General features: G+C 45.2%; 3 protein-coding genes across 3 annotated transcripts in view; 1 reads left to right on the plus strand and 2 right to left on the minus strand.

Moving 5' to 3' along the window:
* Window positions 1–253: 253 nt before the first annotated feature.
* LOC123055803 (septin and tuftelin-interacting protein 1 homolog 1-like) lies at window positions 254–1,354 on the plus strand. The gene has a single exon (XM_044479653.1). The coding sequence runs from the start codon at window positions 254–256 to the stop codon at window positions 1,352–1,354; it is 1,101 nt and encodes a 366-aa protein (XP_044335588.1).
* A 2,676-nt stretch (window positions 1,355–4,030) lies between these two features.
* Window positions 4,031–11,037, minus strand: LOC123053376 (protein TIC 40, chloroplastic). The gene is made up of 14 exons (XM_044476841.1): window positions 10,682–11,037; window positions 9,994–10,102; window positions 9,854–9,911; window positions 9,748–9,765; window positions 8,818–9,073; window positions 8,385–8,503; window positions 8,242–8,305; window positions 8,009–8,087; window positions 6,915–6,955; window positions 6,776–6,821; window positions 6,454–6,551; window positions 4,876–4,979; window positions 4,592–4,639; window positions 4,031–4,492 (listed from the first exon to the last, which is right to left on the minus strand). The coding sequence occupies exons 1-14, from the start codon at window positions 10,857–10,859 to the stop codon at window positions 4,439–4,441; spliced, it is 1,272 nt and encodes a 423-aa protein (XP_044332776.1). The 5' UTR covers window positions 10,860–11,037; the 3' UTR covers window positions 4,031–4,438.
* A 323-nt stretch (window positions 11,038–11,360) lies between these two features.
* Window positions 11,361–14,434, minus strand: part of LOC123053377 (nuclear speckle splicing regulatory protein 1) — a 6,454-nt gene continuing 3,380 nt past the window's right edge. The window contains exons 3-4 of the mRNA XM_044476842.1: window positions 13,041–13,259; window positions 11,361–12,266 (exon numbers count right to left, since the gene is read on the minus strand). Of these exons, the coding sequence (XP_044332777.1) occupies window positions 11,829–12,266; window positions 13,041–13,259 (657 nt within the window). The 3' untranslated portion in view covers window positions 11,361–11,828. The remainder of the gene's footprint in view (window positions 12,267–13,040; window positions 13,260–14,434) is intronic.

Raw genomic sequence — 14,434 nt, forward strand, 5'->3', positions numbered from 1 at the left:
TACTCAGATATTGTTACTTCCGCTGACTCGTCTATGATCGAGCACTTGTATTCGAGCCCTCGAGGCCCCTGGCTTGTATTATGATTCTTGTATGACTTATTTATGTTTTAGAGTTATGTTGTGATATCTTTTCGGGAGTCCCTGATCTTGATCACGATTAGTGTACGATTGAATTAGGGGCGTCACAACTATTATATATGGGTTGACGCGTATACACCAGGCTTTTCGTCTGTTCCCTTTCTAGCGAGGCTGCATGGCGATAAGCATCGACGTCTCCACGCTGCTCGACGGGAACGACTCCGGCGAGAACAAGCCACCCAACCCATCCGATATGTCCGGCAGCTTCGTCTTCCTCCCCAGCCGGGCGGTGGCGAACATGATGCGGCGATGGAACTACCGGGAGGGCTCAGGTCTCGGCGCGCAGGGGCAAGGGATCGTCGCGCCTATACAAGCCGTCGTGCGGGTGCGGCGGCGTCCAAATTCCGGCCTCGGCTACCGTGAGAAACCATACGACAATGGCCTCCACGTGCCGCCGGAGCCGCCCGTGGAGGAGTGCCGTGAGTGGGAGGATATTGCATGGGCTATGCGGCTTGAAACGGAGTGCTGCGAGACGATCCTCGCCCTCCTGAATGGCATGAGGCTTCAAGGGGACAACAGCGTGGAGACGGCGGATGCGCTGAAGGCCATGGCCCAGTCCAAGAATGGGCTCCATAGGAAGCGCGTGCTGGGGACGTGGAAAGCCAGGCTGCCTTCTTCCACCGCGCGCTACATAATCAAGCAGGTGATCACGCCGAGGATGGCCGTCGACGTGCGAGAGTGGAAGCCGTCATGGGATCCGGATTGTCACGACTGGCTACGCCCGCTAATTCCCCTCATCGGCCACTTACCCGAGAGCCTCTACGGCACCGTGGAGAGCAAGATCAGTAACGGCGACTACGAAGTCGTCTCGCCATGGAAGGAATACCTTAGCCCGGTGCAATGGGACACCTTCAGCAAACATCACATCCTTCCAATGCTAACACAGTTAGTACGGGAGATGAGGATCACGCCGCCGAAGCAAACCGACCCTTCGTTCCGGACCGTGATGTTGTGGGCACCTCTCCTGCGCGCTCAAGACGTGGTATCCATCCTAGAATCCGAACAGTTCTTTGCCAAATGGGAAGACGCGCTGGGACACTGGCTGCAAGCCGTGAAGCCCTCGTTGGGGGAGGCCACCGCATGGTGCACCGGTTGGAAGAAGCTCTTCACGCCGGAGCTGCTCGCCGACGAAAGTGTGCTCGCGCATCTTGATGCTGGCCTTGATATGGTCGATCCTGCGATGCAAGAGCTCGATAGTCTTTTTAGCAACTTGTAGTCTGCATCTACTGCAATTTGTCTTGTATGGCAATTTCTGTTGTAAAGATGTAGCCACTCGTTATCTTCCAAAAATAATATTATGGAACATATCTATAATCTCAAGTACCTATTTGATGTTAAGAAATGTTCCATTTCTTGAAGCCACAAGGCATATATAGTGAGTCCCAAGGAATTAATTGGAATAACTTTTTGTTTAATTTGCAAGAGACATAATCACAAGGAGATATGTACCGTGGTGTATTGTAGTGTGTAGGAGTGATAATGATAGAAACATGTTATCATCCTGCAGAAAATACTCTATTTATCTCAAAATAAGTATCGCTGATTTAGTATAAAATTGTACACTGGCATGTGTGGAAAAATATAACGAGAAAAGGTATCATCCAGACAACTGCTTCCATAATGTTGAGAACATTTGAACAATCTTCTTTGCTGGGTACGAATGCGGTCGTTTACTAACAGACATAAGACATTAAGATAAGAAATAGACAGTGAGTATCAGCTGATATAATATTTGTGACATAGTCGAGCTGCATTTGCAGCACATCAATCAGATCAAGGAAAATAGGTCATCATAAAGATATGCAACTCATGTCGCAAGCACATCAATAAGAGGTGTACCTCGTCTGACACAAACATTGGTACGCCTGCAAGTTTTAGCTGTAAACATCCTTTTTCTGCTCTCCCATGGTCCTTTTGAGCTGATGGTCGCGTGTTGATGAACGCGTGCAGGAAGATGGCATTGTCTGTTGTCGTGATGCGTCGACGTCAGTTGGGCCTGACAAGGCATATGCGTTGATCTCTCCTGAAGATGTCAGCGGAAGAAGGCGGCGGCGGAGTCATCAGTGTGTGCATGGCAACATGGGGTGGCCACTGGATTAGATGGTGTGCTGGATGCGCCAGGGCACTCCACGAGACTTGTAGGTGTAGCGATTGATGTCGCCAGAAAGATGGCTTTGGGTTGATCCATATATCTACTTTGTCGAACTCTGTTGAATAATTAATAAAAATGGTTATGTGCATTACTCGATGCAGAGGCCGGAGATAATCCTATTTTCAAAAAAAGTTATCGACAAATCATAAAGAAGCAAGTCTAATTTAAGCCATCTTAATCTCCGCAAAAAAATATTGACTTGTTTTAGAAAAGTTCAGCCTTGTTTCCATAGCTAAAGTAATGATTATCTGGAGTATAGCACATCGGTTATCTTTTCCGCAAGATAAAAAAAGATCAATTATCCTTGTCACAACTAAATCTCCCTTTATCAATTTTTTTAGCCCTGGCCGTAGAGCAATCGTTACAAAGAAACAAAAATAGAAAAAACTCCCTTTATCACTTTTGCTTGTAAAGTCCGCAAAAATGCTAAGATTATGTATGTTAGGCATCTCCAACACGGATTACCAAATGGACATTATCAAATGTTGCCGACAGGTTCGGACATTTGTGGACATCTCACGGGGCGGAGGCTATCCAACCGTGATCACCAAATGTCTGGCCCATTTTAAACGGATCGAACACAAAGACAGACGAGATTTAAGCTAAATGGATGAAATTGAAGCAAGTTCCGGATATCACATGCAAACGGATGATATATTTAACTAGTTGAACCTAAACCAAAACTAAAACTAGGCCATGTATCGGGCAGTGACTTCATAGGCATGGCCACTGAGGCCACGGGCACCTCCGCCGTCGTCCGATCCGCCTTCATTGTCGCGTTAGTGGTGGGAGGCACGCCAGGCGTTGCAGCATCCCTGCCCGGCCACCACGGTGCGCTCACAACGCAGATGCTGCCACATCCTCCGCCGCCTCAAGACGCTTGCCTTTGGCGGCCGGGCGAAGAGGGCACGCTCGGACTCTGCCAGCCCCACTTGGAGGAGCTGCGTGATGAGCCGGCGCCAACGGAGGGGCATCCGACTCGACGATGGTCTTGGACCGGTCGATGGAGCAAGCCTCCACGAGTCCGCGAGCACCCAGGTCGGCGCCACCTATGTCTTCGTGAATGTCGCCATGCATGTGTTGCGCTGCGCCTCCGCCTAGGCTTTGCACTTGCACAATGTGGCGTCGGGACCTTGTAGTAATGTAGACACGGGGCAGCTTGAACGATGGCGGGGAGGACGGGTGCTCCTTGTCAACAGGGAGGACCGCGTGCCGCCACTAGCTACCAGGCTGGTGACACGGGATATGTACGTCGTGGTTGCGCGACGGGGACGGCAACTCCTTCACGCGGAGGTGCTAGTCTGAGCGACTGCCGCCGAGCAGCTACCATGAACGCACATCAAAGTTAAGAGTGGCAGACAATGCGCGCCAAGATTCATGCCCAAAATGCAACTGTTCCGTAGTTTGCTGGAAATCACCTAAAAATGACGTCAGCTGAATAGCATTTCCCTTTGTTTCTCGGTTACGCCTAACAGAAGAAGAATGGTAGGCTAAAAACTGACGTCAGCTGAATAGCATTTCCCTTTGTTTTTCAGTTATGCCTAATAGAAAAAAAGTGGCAGGCCTTGTTATTTCAAAACAGAAGGGAATCAACTAGAGTAACAAATATGAGATGCAACATGCTCATTTATTCTCACTTAAAAAATAACCAGCTAATCCCCCGACCACAAAAGATCCGAAAGCAGAGTCAAAGCAACTTCCACCCGTCATGGAACTCGGGCTACATTCGACCTAAACAAGTTGAACAACATAGCCAACATTTTCATGCATTGTCATGATAACACAATGTATCAAAATTGAGGTGATATGAACTACATCGGCACCTTCAAATCCTACAGGCTACAGCAAACCATACAGTGCCAAAGCACCAACTACACAATTCTACAGAGCGATGACGTAAATATATATCTCAAACTTTGCTACTTCACTACTCTGACTTTAGGCATGGTCGCAACCAAACCGAAACGCTGGATCATATGATGTACATTGGCAACTCAAAAACCTTGACGGCAAGGGTACATCTATGCGCATAATGACCGAACACATGAAGTTCCTCTGTTCCCGGTTAACAGATGCTACTGCAGCCGCTTAGGCTGGAGATGACAGGCCAAGGCAAATCAAAAACTGCAATTCCGTGGTGCACATCCACTAGCCATTAATTTGGGGGAAGATTTGTGATATCTTCATAAAAACATCCATGACCTAGCATCAGAGACATCCAAGTGAAAGAGAAGCAAGGTGAGTTTGATCATAAAGTTACCATGTGAGCCGACGACCCAACTTAACTAAATTAAAAAATACCTCTTGGTCATTTTGGTATTTTACAATATTCAGAGGGTTCTGCGAGCACTGCATCAAAAAGATGCCATGTCAGAATAAGCAAATGACTAGGGATAAGTGGATATATCCATTCCAAATGCTTGCAATTTGAAAATACCATTGACTTTGAGAATGGCAAGTGGGTCCAGGTCCCACATGTCATTAAAACATCCAGTGGCATTTTTTCAGCAACACAAACTTTGTAGTGGCATAAATCTAAATTTCCAAATAACTATGCAGTCCAACAAAGTTTGTACAGAACTTACATCCATGATGGCCGTTTGAATTTTTGGATTCTGGAATGCAACAGCAACTTCTGGGTTCGCCATTATTTTCGCTACAACTTCCTCTGGAGTCATGCCAACTTGCGCTGTGCAAGGAATTAAAAAGCTTCAGAATTCACATGTAATCATTTCAACTCGAAATCAAATTTAAGAGTCTTATAGCAAAAGTAAAAGCTGATTCAGGGAAGAATGAAGTCGTAAACTCGTAATTCAAATCTCCTCAACAATTTCCATCACCTACCAAAGTAGTATAGTAATAACCCCAAAAATAGGAGCACGTGGCAAGCTATGATAGGCATTTATAGAACAAGAAAATAGTAAGGGTACAAAAAGAACTAAAAACATGGGCCCCGCAAAAAAAACATGGGAGCATGCATCGACGCTATGCTAGGCATTTAGTAAGAAAATGGTAATGCTATTAGACACTAAAGGTTCAATACTCCCTCTGTTCCCCAATCTAGTGCGCATAGTTTTTTCACGAAAATTCCACTTTGTAGTGACTACTCCCTCCTTCCATCTATATAGGGCCTAACGCATTTTTTGAGGCTAACTTTGACCAAATGTTACAGCAATAATATACGACATGCAACTTACACAACGCATACGGTCAAATTCGTATGTGAAAGGAGCTTCCGATGATATAATTTTCACATTATACATCTCATGTACTATTAATCTTGTCAATAGTCAAAGGCGGTCTTGAAAAACGCATTAGGCCCTATATAGGTGGAAGGAGAGAGTAGTGTGTGTCAGCACCCGCTGGCGATTCTAGTCCCACGCCGCACGGACGCACTAGGTTTCCTCTCCCTCCTCACTTTCCTTTGTTCACCCCTCCTCCTGCACGCGATGCGTCGCCTCCTGGAAGCTTGTGCCACCGTCTGAGAAGGCGACGGCCATGCAGGGCCGTCGGGATTGGACCAGCGGCGGTGGAAATTCAAGGAGATGGGAGGAAGAAGTTGACGGATGGCGCCATGGCGCCATGGGCGGGAAGAGGAGCCACATGACGGCGCCACAGGCAGGAAGAGGAGTCACCTAATGATGGTGCCACGGGCAGGAGGAGCCACCTGACAGTGGTGGCGCTAGGGACTGGCTGGATGCCCTCAACACACACGAGGTTGGCGTGGTCATGCCCTCTGCCAACGTTGACCTCAACGAAAGGTTGGCCGCTGCCTCCCAACCTCAAGCGTCCGCCTCGGGCACAACCACGTCACCTCGCCCACAACCGGCGTCTCAGCGTCCATGGCTGCTGCCAGCATGCCCATGTCTGTTGCCAGCATCACCACGTCCACGCCCGGCGTCTCCGCATCCAGTTGAAAACAAGTCACGAGGACACGCCACCAGCAAGACCTAGCCACAACAGCACGCTGCCACTTTCTTCTCTACTATTACTGCTTGTGCACATGGGACTAGGACAAACCATTGGTATTAAGAATTTTCTTCATATAACTTTAGACGGGAAAAAGGTATTGAATGGTAGATAATGGGAAATCACCCGCAGAATTCATGATTTTGAATTTCCAAACAGCACCCAACTAAATGTGGAAGTGTTGAATCACTCACCAAACTGCTGCCTAACTTCAGGACTGCTAAGGTCAAAGTTCTTCAAGTGATCAACCATGCGGTTATCCCATTGATCAGGAGATGCGCCCATGTTGTTTCTGTTAATAGCCACAACAATGGTATAAGAAGGTTAGAGAAGATCTGCACACTATTACGTTCATAGATTGGTACAGTTCAACCCCACACTGCAAGAGGCATAATAGACTGTTACAGTAAGCAACATCATGGGTCAGCGGCATGAATTCTTAGCTAACATAAGTTACATAAACATACAAGCAGAAACAGATGCACAGATAAGCAGTGCTAAGAATAATTGTATTACAGCATATCCTCCAGTTGCTGGCGGTACATCGGATTCTGAAGCATCGCTGCAAAATAATTCTCACGTCACCATATAAAACAGAAAATAAACTCCAATTTATGTGATACTTAAGTGTTTTAACAAATTCACAGGAGCATACACTTGAATGAATCTGGGTTCCTCATCTCCTCAGGCAAGTAACTGCAACATGTGAAGAAATAAGCATCGTTAAAAATACTGAAGAGATATAAGTTACACTTTAATTTTATATTTTTATGACATACACACAAGAATAATTTCATACTACCTCCGTCCCAAAATAAGTGTCAACTTAAGTACAACTTTGTACTAAAGTTAGTATAAAGTTGAGACACTTATTTTGGGACGGAGAGAATATTACTGAAACTGGCACACACATATGTTGTCCACTATATGGGAGGCAATGCCAGTACGACCACCTCACTAAGCCTTGATCGCAACGCTGAAAAAACACTAATGCAAATTACATATTTATTTTAAGTTATCGATTTACATCCATGCGGAACTAATCTACACACAAGCAGTTGTCCACCTATAGATTGATGCCAACTAAACTAGTTAAATTCGGTAATGAATTCTTCATCTGCTAATAAAAATGTTTATTTTAGCATAATAATCCTTAATCATCCTTGTCATCCAGAAAATGAATACACAAAGAAGCCCTCTACAGACGGGAGTACCACTTGTGCCATATTGAACACAGATGTTGTGATTCGTTAAACCATATAGAACCAACTGGACTCATATATACTCCCTCCGTCCCAAAATAAGTGTCTCAAGCTTCGTACAACTTTATACTAGAGCTAGTACAAAGTTGAGACACTTATTTTGGGACGGAGGGAGTAGATCAGAAACCCATTTGGGCCACAAGCAGCCACACAAAACAGGAAAGGACCTAGCCACTTACATAGGTGTGCTGGGTCCCAGCTGGCGCCTAAGGTGCTACATGCAACATGATAGATTGGGTGTGCAGATAGCCAGCAGGACTTATTGAGCCTTACAACCAAATGGTGAATGCATCTACTAAGGAATGAAAATATTAAGGGAAAACATGGCACAGAGTGTTCTAAAGGCATTAGGTGCTACGCAGGTGGTGCCTAGAGCCTAGTCACAAGCTAGTCATAGGGAGTGGGGCCTAGTGCCTAGGTGGGCAACAGAGACACATTTTACAAGAGTGAGCACAAGATGTAAAGTTGAACTTGGTTGCAAACTTACGGGTAAACCATCTTCTGCACAGCTGGGTCTTCCATCATTTTCTCAATTGTATCAATAGATAGCATAGGTCCTGACTTACCTGTACAGCATAATCAGAATCAATTTAGTTCATTTGTACACACATGGAAACAACTGACAAAAAGAATATTACAACATCATTTTACGAAAATACAGATGAGCGAATAAAATACAAATCCTAAATTTGAGAAGTAGATAAATGTGCAATTACTAACTGGATTCAGTTGTCCAGGTAGAGGGATCTTCACTCGGCTTAAAAGCAGCACCATTTGTAGGAATCTTTAAGAACCATCCGACAAGTATTAATTACAACAAATTGTACAGGGAGCCTATTACCAAGCTTCTGAAGGAAACTTACTTGTTCAGTATCACCCTTCGTTTCACTTTCAGTGCTATCACTTTTTACACCTACCGTCTGCAATGAAGATTGAAGCTCCTTCTGTTTTTGCAACTCTTCGGGAGAAACATCAACGAAGGCTGCACGCATTTTGTTAACAAAAACACAATCAAATACAGATGCCAAATATCTGAAGAATATGATGCTAAGCACTATTAAGAAAAGAAGCAGCACAGTCAAGCCCATTCAGATCATGTTCACGCTCATTAGTGGTGCGTGTTTATTTCCTAATGTTGTGCTACAAGAGGAGCCCAGAAATAGGACCGCAGAAATATAAATTAAGTGCATCAAGAGGTATAAATTCAGCATGTTATAGACAATTTGGCACATAGAAGATCCCATTCGCCACTCAACTGTAGTTGGAGGGGAAAATTTCGGACATGAAAGGTCGTACCAAATTTCTTTGAAGGCTTCGATGTTTCTGCCACATCAGCTGCTTCCGAAGATCCAGTTGCTGCCACATCAGTAGCTGAAACATCAACAGTTGCACCTTTTGGGGTATTTTTCCTTGGTCCTGAGTATGGGTAACTACTTGGTGCCGTGGAACCTGCCTGTGGTGGCATGGAGAATGGGAATGGCGAGTTTGCACCAAATGTGTTTGGTGGTGCCTGGGTCATCATCGACTTGAATGCTTGTTCCATTGCATATTTCTGCGACAAATCAGTAACACATTAAAACGGGAATAGGCACTAGGCAGGCAAGTAAATGTTGGTCATATACAGCTAAATACAATTTTCTTTAAGTTGATCAACCAGGACTAGCCCTCGTGGCCTTTGTTTAAAGAAGAGGAAACTTGTGCAGCGGGTAGAGCCTCAAACGCGGGCGGCAAGGCTAGAGACACCTACTCAAGCTAGCAACATATGCTAACACGCAGCTATACGAGAAATACCGTAAAGGCAACAGCAAAGTGTATATGACCAAGGCGACAAACAGAATATTGAATTACTTAAAGCCATGCAGCAACATACTAAGCCATGCAGAAAGGGATTTATCATCATATCATTTAACGAAATTTGGTGCTCAATGTCAATGAAAATTAAATCTTAAAAAATTCTTTAACATGAAAAGAAAAATAACTGGCCATCAAAGTAAAGCACATTGACACCCTTATCGGGCAGAAACAAATCTCTGAAACAGCAAAGTGAACTGGTATAATACAAGGTTAAGCAGGTTCAAGCAGAAAACGGCTCAACAATTTTACCTCCCTGACTCATGCCCTATTATACAAAGGTACACAATGGGTCATTCTGAGGAACACTGTGCAAATGATTGAGGATACATACTCTTTCTGGAGTGCAGAAACAAAGAATAACTGTGAGCTCACCTTTACCATCGAAGAGACCTGATAAACCAACCACCAAGTATTAATTTACGAAGAGAAGATATGCACAAAAATAAACTAAAGCATAACAAGAAGCAGAATTTCGCACCATGGAAAATGCCGCAGATAATGCTACACCAACGCCAATCCAGAAAACAGGTGAACCACTGCATAGATTTTGGAACTCGCCATCATGGGAAGGTAAATTTGAGAACAGGAAATGCAGGAAAAACAAAGAGATGAACTCACATATATGATGAAGGAGGCGGCATGGGAGGCACGGTGCCAGTTCCCGTCGATGTATTCTCGGTGCTGGTTGAAGACGATATGCTTGCAAGTCCCTTTGTGTTAAATCCATCTGAAACCAATGTAGCAAACAGCATATAGTATGTAAAAATAAGAACAAGGAAGATGCTCACAAGAATATCAAAATGGGTGCAAACCAAAGCAAATTAACATACGATACTTATCAGGTAGTACTGAAACTGATGTAGCAAACAGCATACAGTATGAAAAAATAAGACCAAGTGATGCTCACAAGAATATCAAAATGGGTGCAAACCAAAGCAAATTAACATACGATACTTATCAGGTAGTACTATAAAAAAAATATGGATGGATGAGGTGCGCATTATCTACTTAACAAGTAGTATGTCAGAGACACGGATGGATAAGCTGACAATTCCCAATCTCAAGCTATCATGCGCCCTTGCTGCAAATACAAATAGGAGAACTTTGTTGCGGATGCACGATGCAACAAGGTCGACTTCTCAGCCGTGGATCTAGCTCACGAGAAGTACAGCTCGGAGTCAAGTGCCACAAGCAAACTTTGGCCGCTTGCTCCTTCCTAATCAAAGAGCGCATCGGGGGTCGCATCGCATCGCATCGAAACACAGCACAATTCACACGGAGGCGACAGAACAAGGCGGTCCCTCACCGTTCCTAGATCCGCGGGACGCGGCGGAGACGACGAGCCTGGTCCGCCTGGCCCCCCTCCGCCCGGCGGCAGCGGAGAGCGGCGCCGCCGTGAGGGGCCGCGACGGGCGGCTGGCGGCGGAGAGGAGGGGCAGGCGGGGGGACGCGGAGCAGGAGGAGGCGAGGACGAGGCTCTCCATCCCGGGCTGGGGGAGGCGACCTTAGCTCCACTCCGGTCTCTGGGTCACGAGGCCTTGTTGCTCTCGCCTCTGGCTGGCTGGCGCTAGGGTTTTGGGTTTGCGTGCGGAGAGGCCGGACTGGATGGCGAAACCAAAGCCCCTCCCCACTCTCGCCTTTCGCTGTAGGGGTGGTTCGCGAACATGCAGGCTGTAGTAACGTAACAGGGCAGGGAGAGCAACATCTATCCACTCGTACAATACAAGCGGGGTTTCACTCTGCACTTTCGCTGGAAGAAAGACGAGATTACAACATTCTGCACCTTGGAATTCCCACGCTTGGAACTTTGATCGTATGCATTCAAAAGAGAAGTTGGACCTTTGATCTAATTCTCACAAGCACCTTGCAAAAATGATATTGATACACCAAAAGTTCATTTTTCGCGCACCGGGTTAGCAGAGTTTGCTGACATAGACGAGTGACGAGATCTGGACATGGAATAGGGATCATGAAAACTTGGAAAATCAAAAATCTGCATACATCTTTTTTATTTGAGAGAGGCATACACCATCTCAATATCCCTGATTCAACACCGACCAGTAAATAACTACCAGCTTGAGTCATTACATAGTTACAGATTACAGTGGAACACACAAAAGGGCACAGATTGCCATCAGCCTGCCTGAACCAAGGTATTTCTCCTTTTTTGGCAGGACAAAAATTCAGTAAATATAATGGGCTACATTAGCCTCTCCTCTCGTGATTATGCATAGCAGAATGGCCATTCTGATGTCTAAGTATGCTTGCTTGTCATATGCGGATATACAGATATTTTCACCATAGAAGCGGAACCATCATACAGGAACCTAGGGAATATATTTATGCAAGAGAGGTGCGTGCATCATCCACTGAAAATGATGCAAGTTGAAAACAAATGTCAAATATTACACAGCCCTAAGCTTTTGCTTGTTGAGATTATAATATACGCATCTTCATATTTGCTGCTCCTTCGCTCTCTTACGAGCCAGTGCTCGTTCTCTAGCAGCGGCAAGTGCATCGTTACTCCTCTTGTAGTGCTCGTCGGTGATTGGTGCTGGTTGAGTATTCTGGAGAGCCTGTGAAGCAGATGTGGAAATATCTGCCTCTTTCTCAGTAGATCTAACAGCTGTTGAATCTTTTGATCCAGTAGTTGCAGGTTCTGCCACGCTGCTACTTCCATGAGCCTTCTCTGATCCTACACTGGATTCCCTCCTGCGCTTAGGAGAACGACTGGATCCTTCGGCATCAGACTTGCTACCTTGAATATCTTCTACTTTATTTTCCAACTTTTCAGGTTCTGTAGTTTCTGTACCCTCATGTGTACGTGCACCGAAAGCAACATTCTTAGCAAGCCCAAAGTAAAAATCACTCAAGTCTTTCTTTTTAGTTACCTACATAAAAACAGATAAAATAAATCAAATCAGGTAGCCAAAAGACAAGATAACTGTGAAACATTAGATATAATATGTTTCCTTTGCAAGGAAGATAAACTTATGTACAAACCAGCTTCTGTTGCATTATTAATCTTGTGAACAAAGTTAATACAGATTACTCGGAGGATGTTTGTGTAAGCACAAGCCAGCGTGTCACACTTTTGCATGATCGGGAAAAGGTAGAAAGTGAGGACAATCCTTAAGAATGAGGGGGGAATAAAATACTACCTCTGACCCATAATATAAGACATTTTTAGAAGCTAACATAGTTTGCAAAAACGTCTTATATTGTGGGAGATGGAGGGGGTAGAACGTAAGGGGAAATGAAATTATAAAGTGGTACAGCGCAGAATTCAAAGGTACCATTGTACCAACGCCCTTCGATCTCCAACTCTTCTGGCTATACAAATGGCACAGCCACACAGCACACTTGCTTGATCAGACAAAACGGCACATTCAGACTAAGAGTTTAATCATCATCACACACGATTATCCGACTCTTTCAAATTTCCATGCATACTTTGAATATACAGACCAACACTAGTAGCTACATGGTCATACTTCTGACAGAACTAAGAATGGTATGCCGTACCATATCATTATCATATACGAGCAAAGTAGCACAAAATGTGCAACTTAAAAAAGCATATAAACTAAGCATGAAGATAAGTGGCATATGTATAAGAAATTAAGAACAATGTATATAATGATAAACAAGTGAGCAAAACTTACATCATCCCTTTCTTCTTGAAGCTGCCGTCGTCTTTCTTCCTCTAGCCATTTTTTCTCCTCTTCAAGTTTCTTCCTGTAGGCAGATGTTACAAACTTGTCCTTGTCAGCAAACAGGTGATCTTCCTTGCTCCTCTCTTTATGAAGCTTCCTCTCATACACTATGTCCTGTTCTCGTTTACGTTGTTCTGCTTTCTCCTTAAGTGCTTCAATGTACTTTGACTGCAAAAACAAAAGCATGGAACCAGGAACCTAAACAGTTAGATGCCCCAGTAAGAGATCCAAATATATGTGTCCATTTTAGCTTGCGTTATGTGATTCAGATTAGTAGTGAGATTTGTTGCATTTCACATTCTACATTCTGTGCTTGTCTCTGCATAGATGTCTATTACACCTTTAACAAAACCAACAACCTCACTACACCAACGAAGAACCATAAACATACCCGAGGCCATTATACAAACCAACCATGAAGGACAATTTCAGTTAGTCCTAAGCTACATGTTTGGCCTTCAATTATGTCTCAAAAATTATAAGGCAGATGATCTCTACCTTTTACGTTAAAAAAATGTCATGTTCCAAACATTTATCTGGCAAAACTAGCAGGAACCAATCACCAAGATAGACGCCATTTCTCAAATAACTATCTCAGGCTGATGTTTCTTTCCAGCAAACAGACAAACAATTATCTGGAAATTGCTCCTTACAAAATTAAAACTTGAGTGCCCCGGATCAAACTGTTATGGCCGGTTTAGCTAGGCCCACCGGGCAATCTAAGCCCACAAGTTATCTTAGGTTAATTCTTATGCAAGTTATCTTAGGTTAATTCTTATGCAAGTTATCTAGGTTATAAATATAGGCTGTAAGACTCTTTTTGGAATTAAGCAATAAGAATATTATTATCCCTATTGCCTGGCTCCCAGAGGAGCCGGAACCCTAGCCGCCGCCGCCATCCTCCTCCTACGCGACGGCGCCCAGCCGCCGGCGCGCCCGCTCATCGCCGCGCCCTCCTCCATCCTTCCCCTACAACCTACGGAGCAGGTCTTGTAGGATCCCTGGTTCTACCAATTTGGTATCCAGAGACTCGGGTTCGATCATGTCGTCATCAACACCCACACCGCCGTTGCCCATCATCACCACCGCCCCGATGACCACTGCCGGGTCCCCAACGCCGCCGGCCCCCGTCACTTCCGCGCCGCCGACAACCTCCGTCTTCACGCCGGAGGAGATGACCAGCACCCTGCGGGACCTCGTGATGGCCGTCCAGGGCATCTCCCTGTACTTGGCCGGCCCGCACACCACCCCGCCGGCTGCGCCCCCCGCCTACAGCCACCCGGCGACGCACTGGCCGATCCAGAACGCATCGGGCCCGAGCGGGACGCCCCTGCTGCCGTTCC

The sequence above is a fragment of the Triticum aestivum genome, chromosome 2D (assembly GCF_018294505.1).
Source record: "Triticum aestivum cultivar Chinese Spring chromosome 2D, IWGSC CS RefSeq v2.1, whole genome shotgun sequence".
In the NCBI taxonomy this organism is placed as follows: domain Eukaryota; kingdom Viridiplantae; phylum Streptophyta; class Magnoliopsida; order Poales; family Poaceae; genus Triticum; species Triticum aestivum.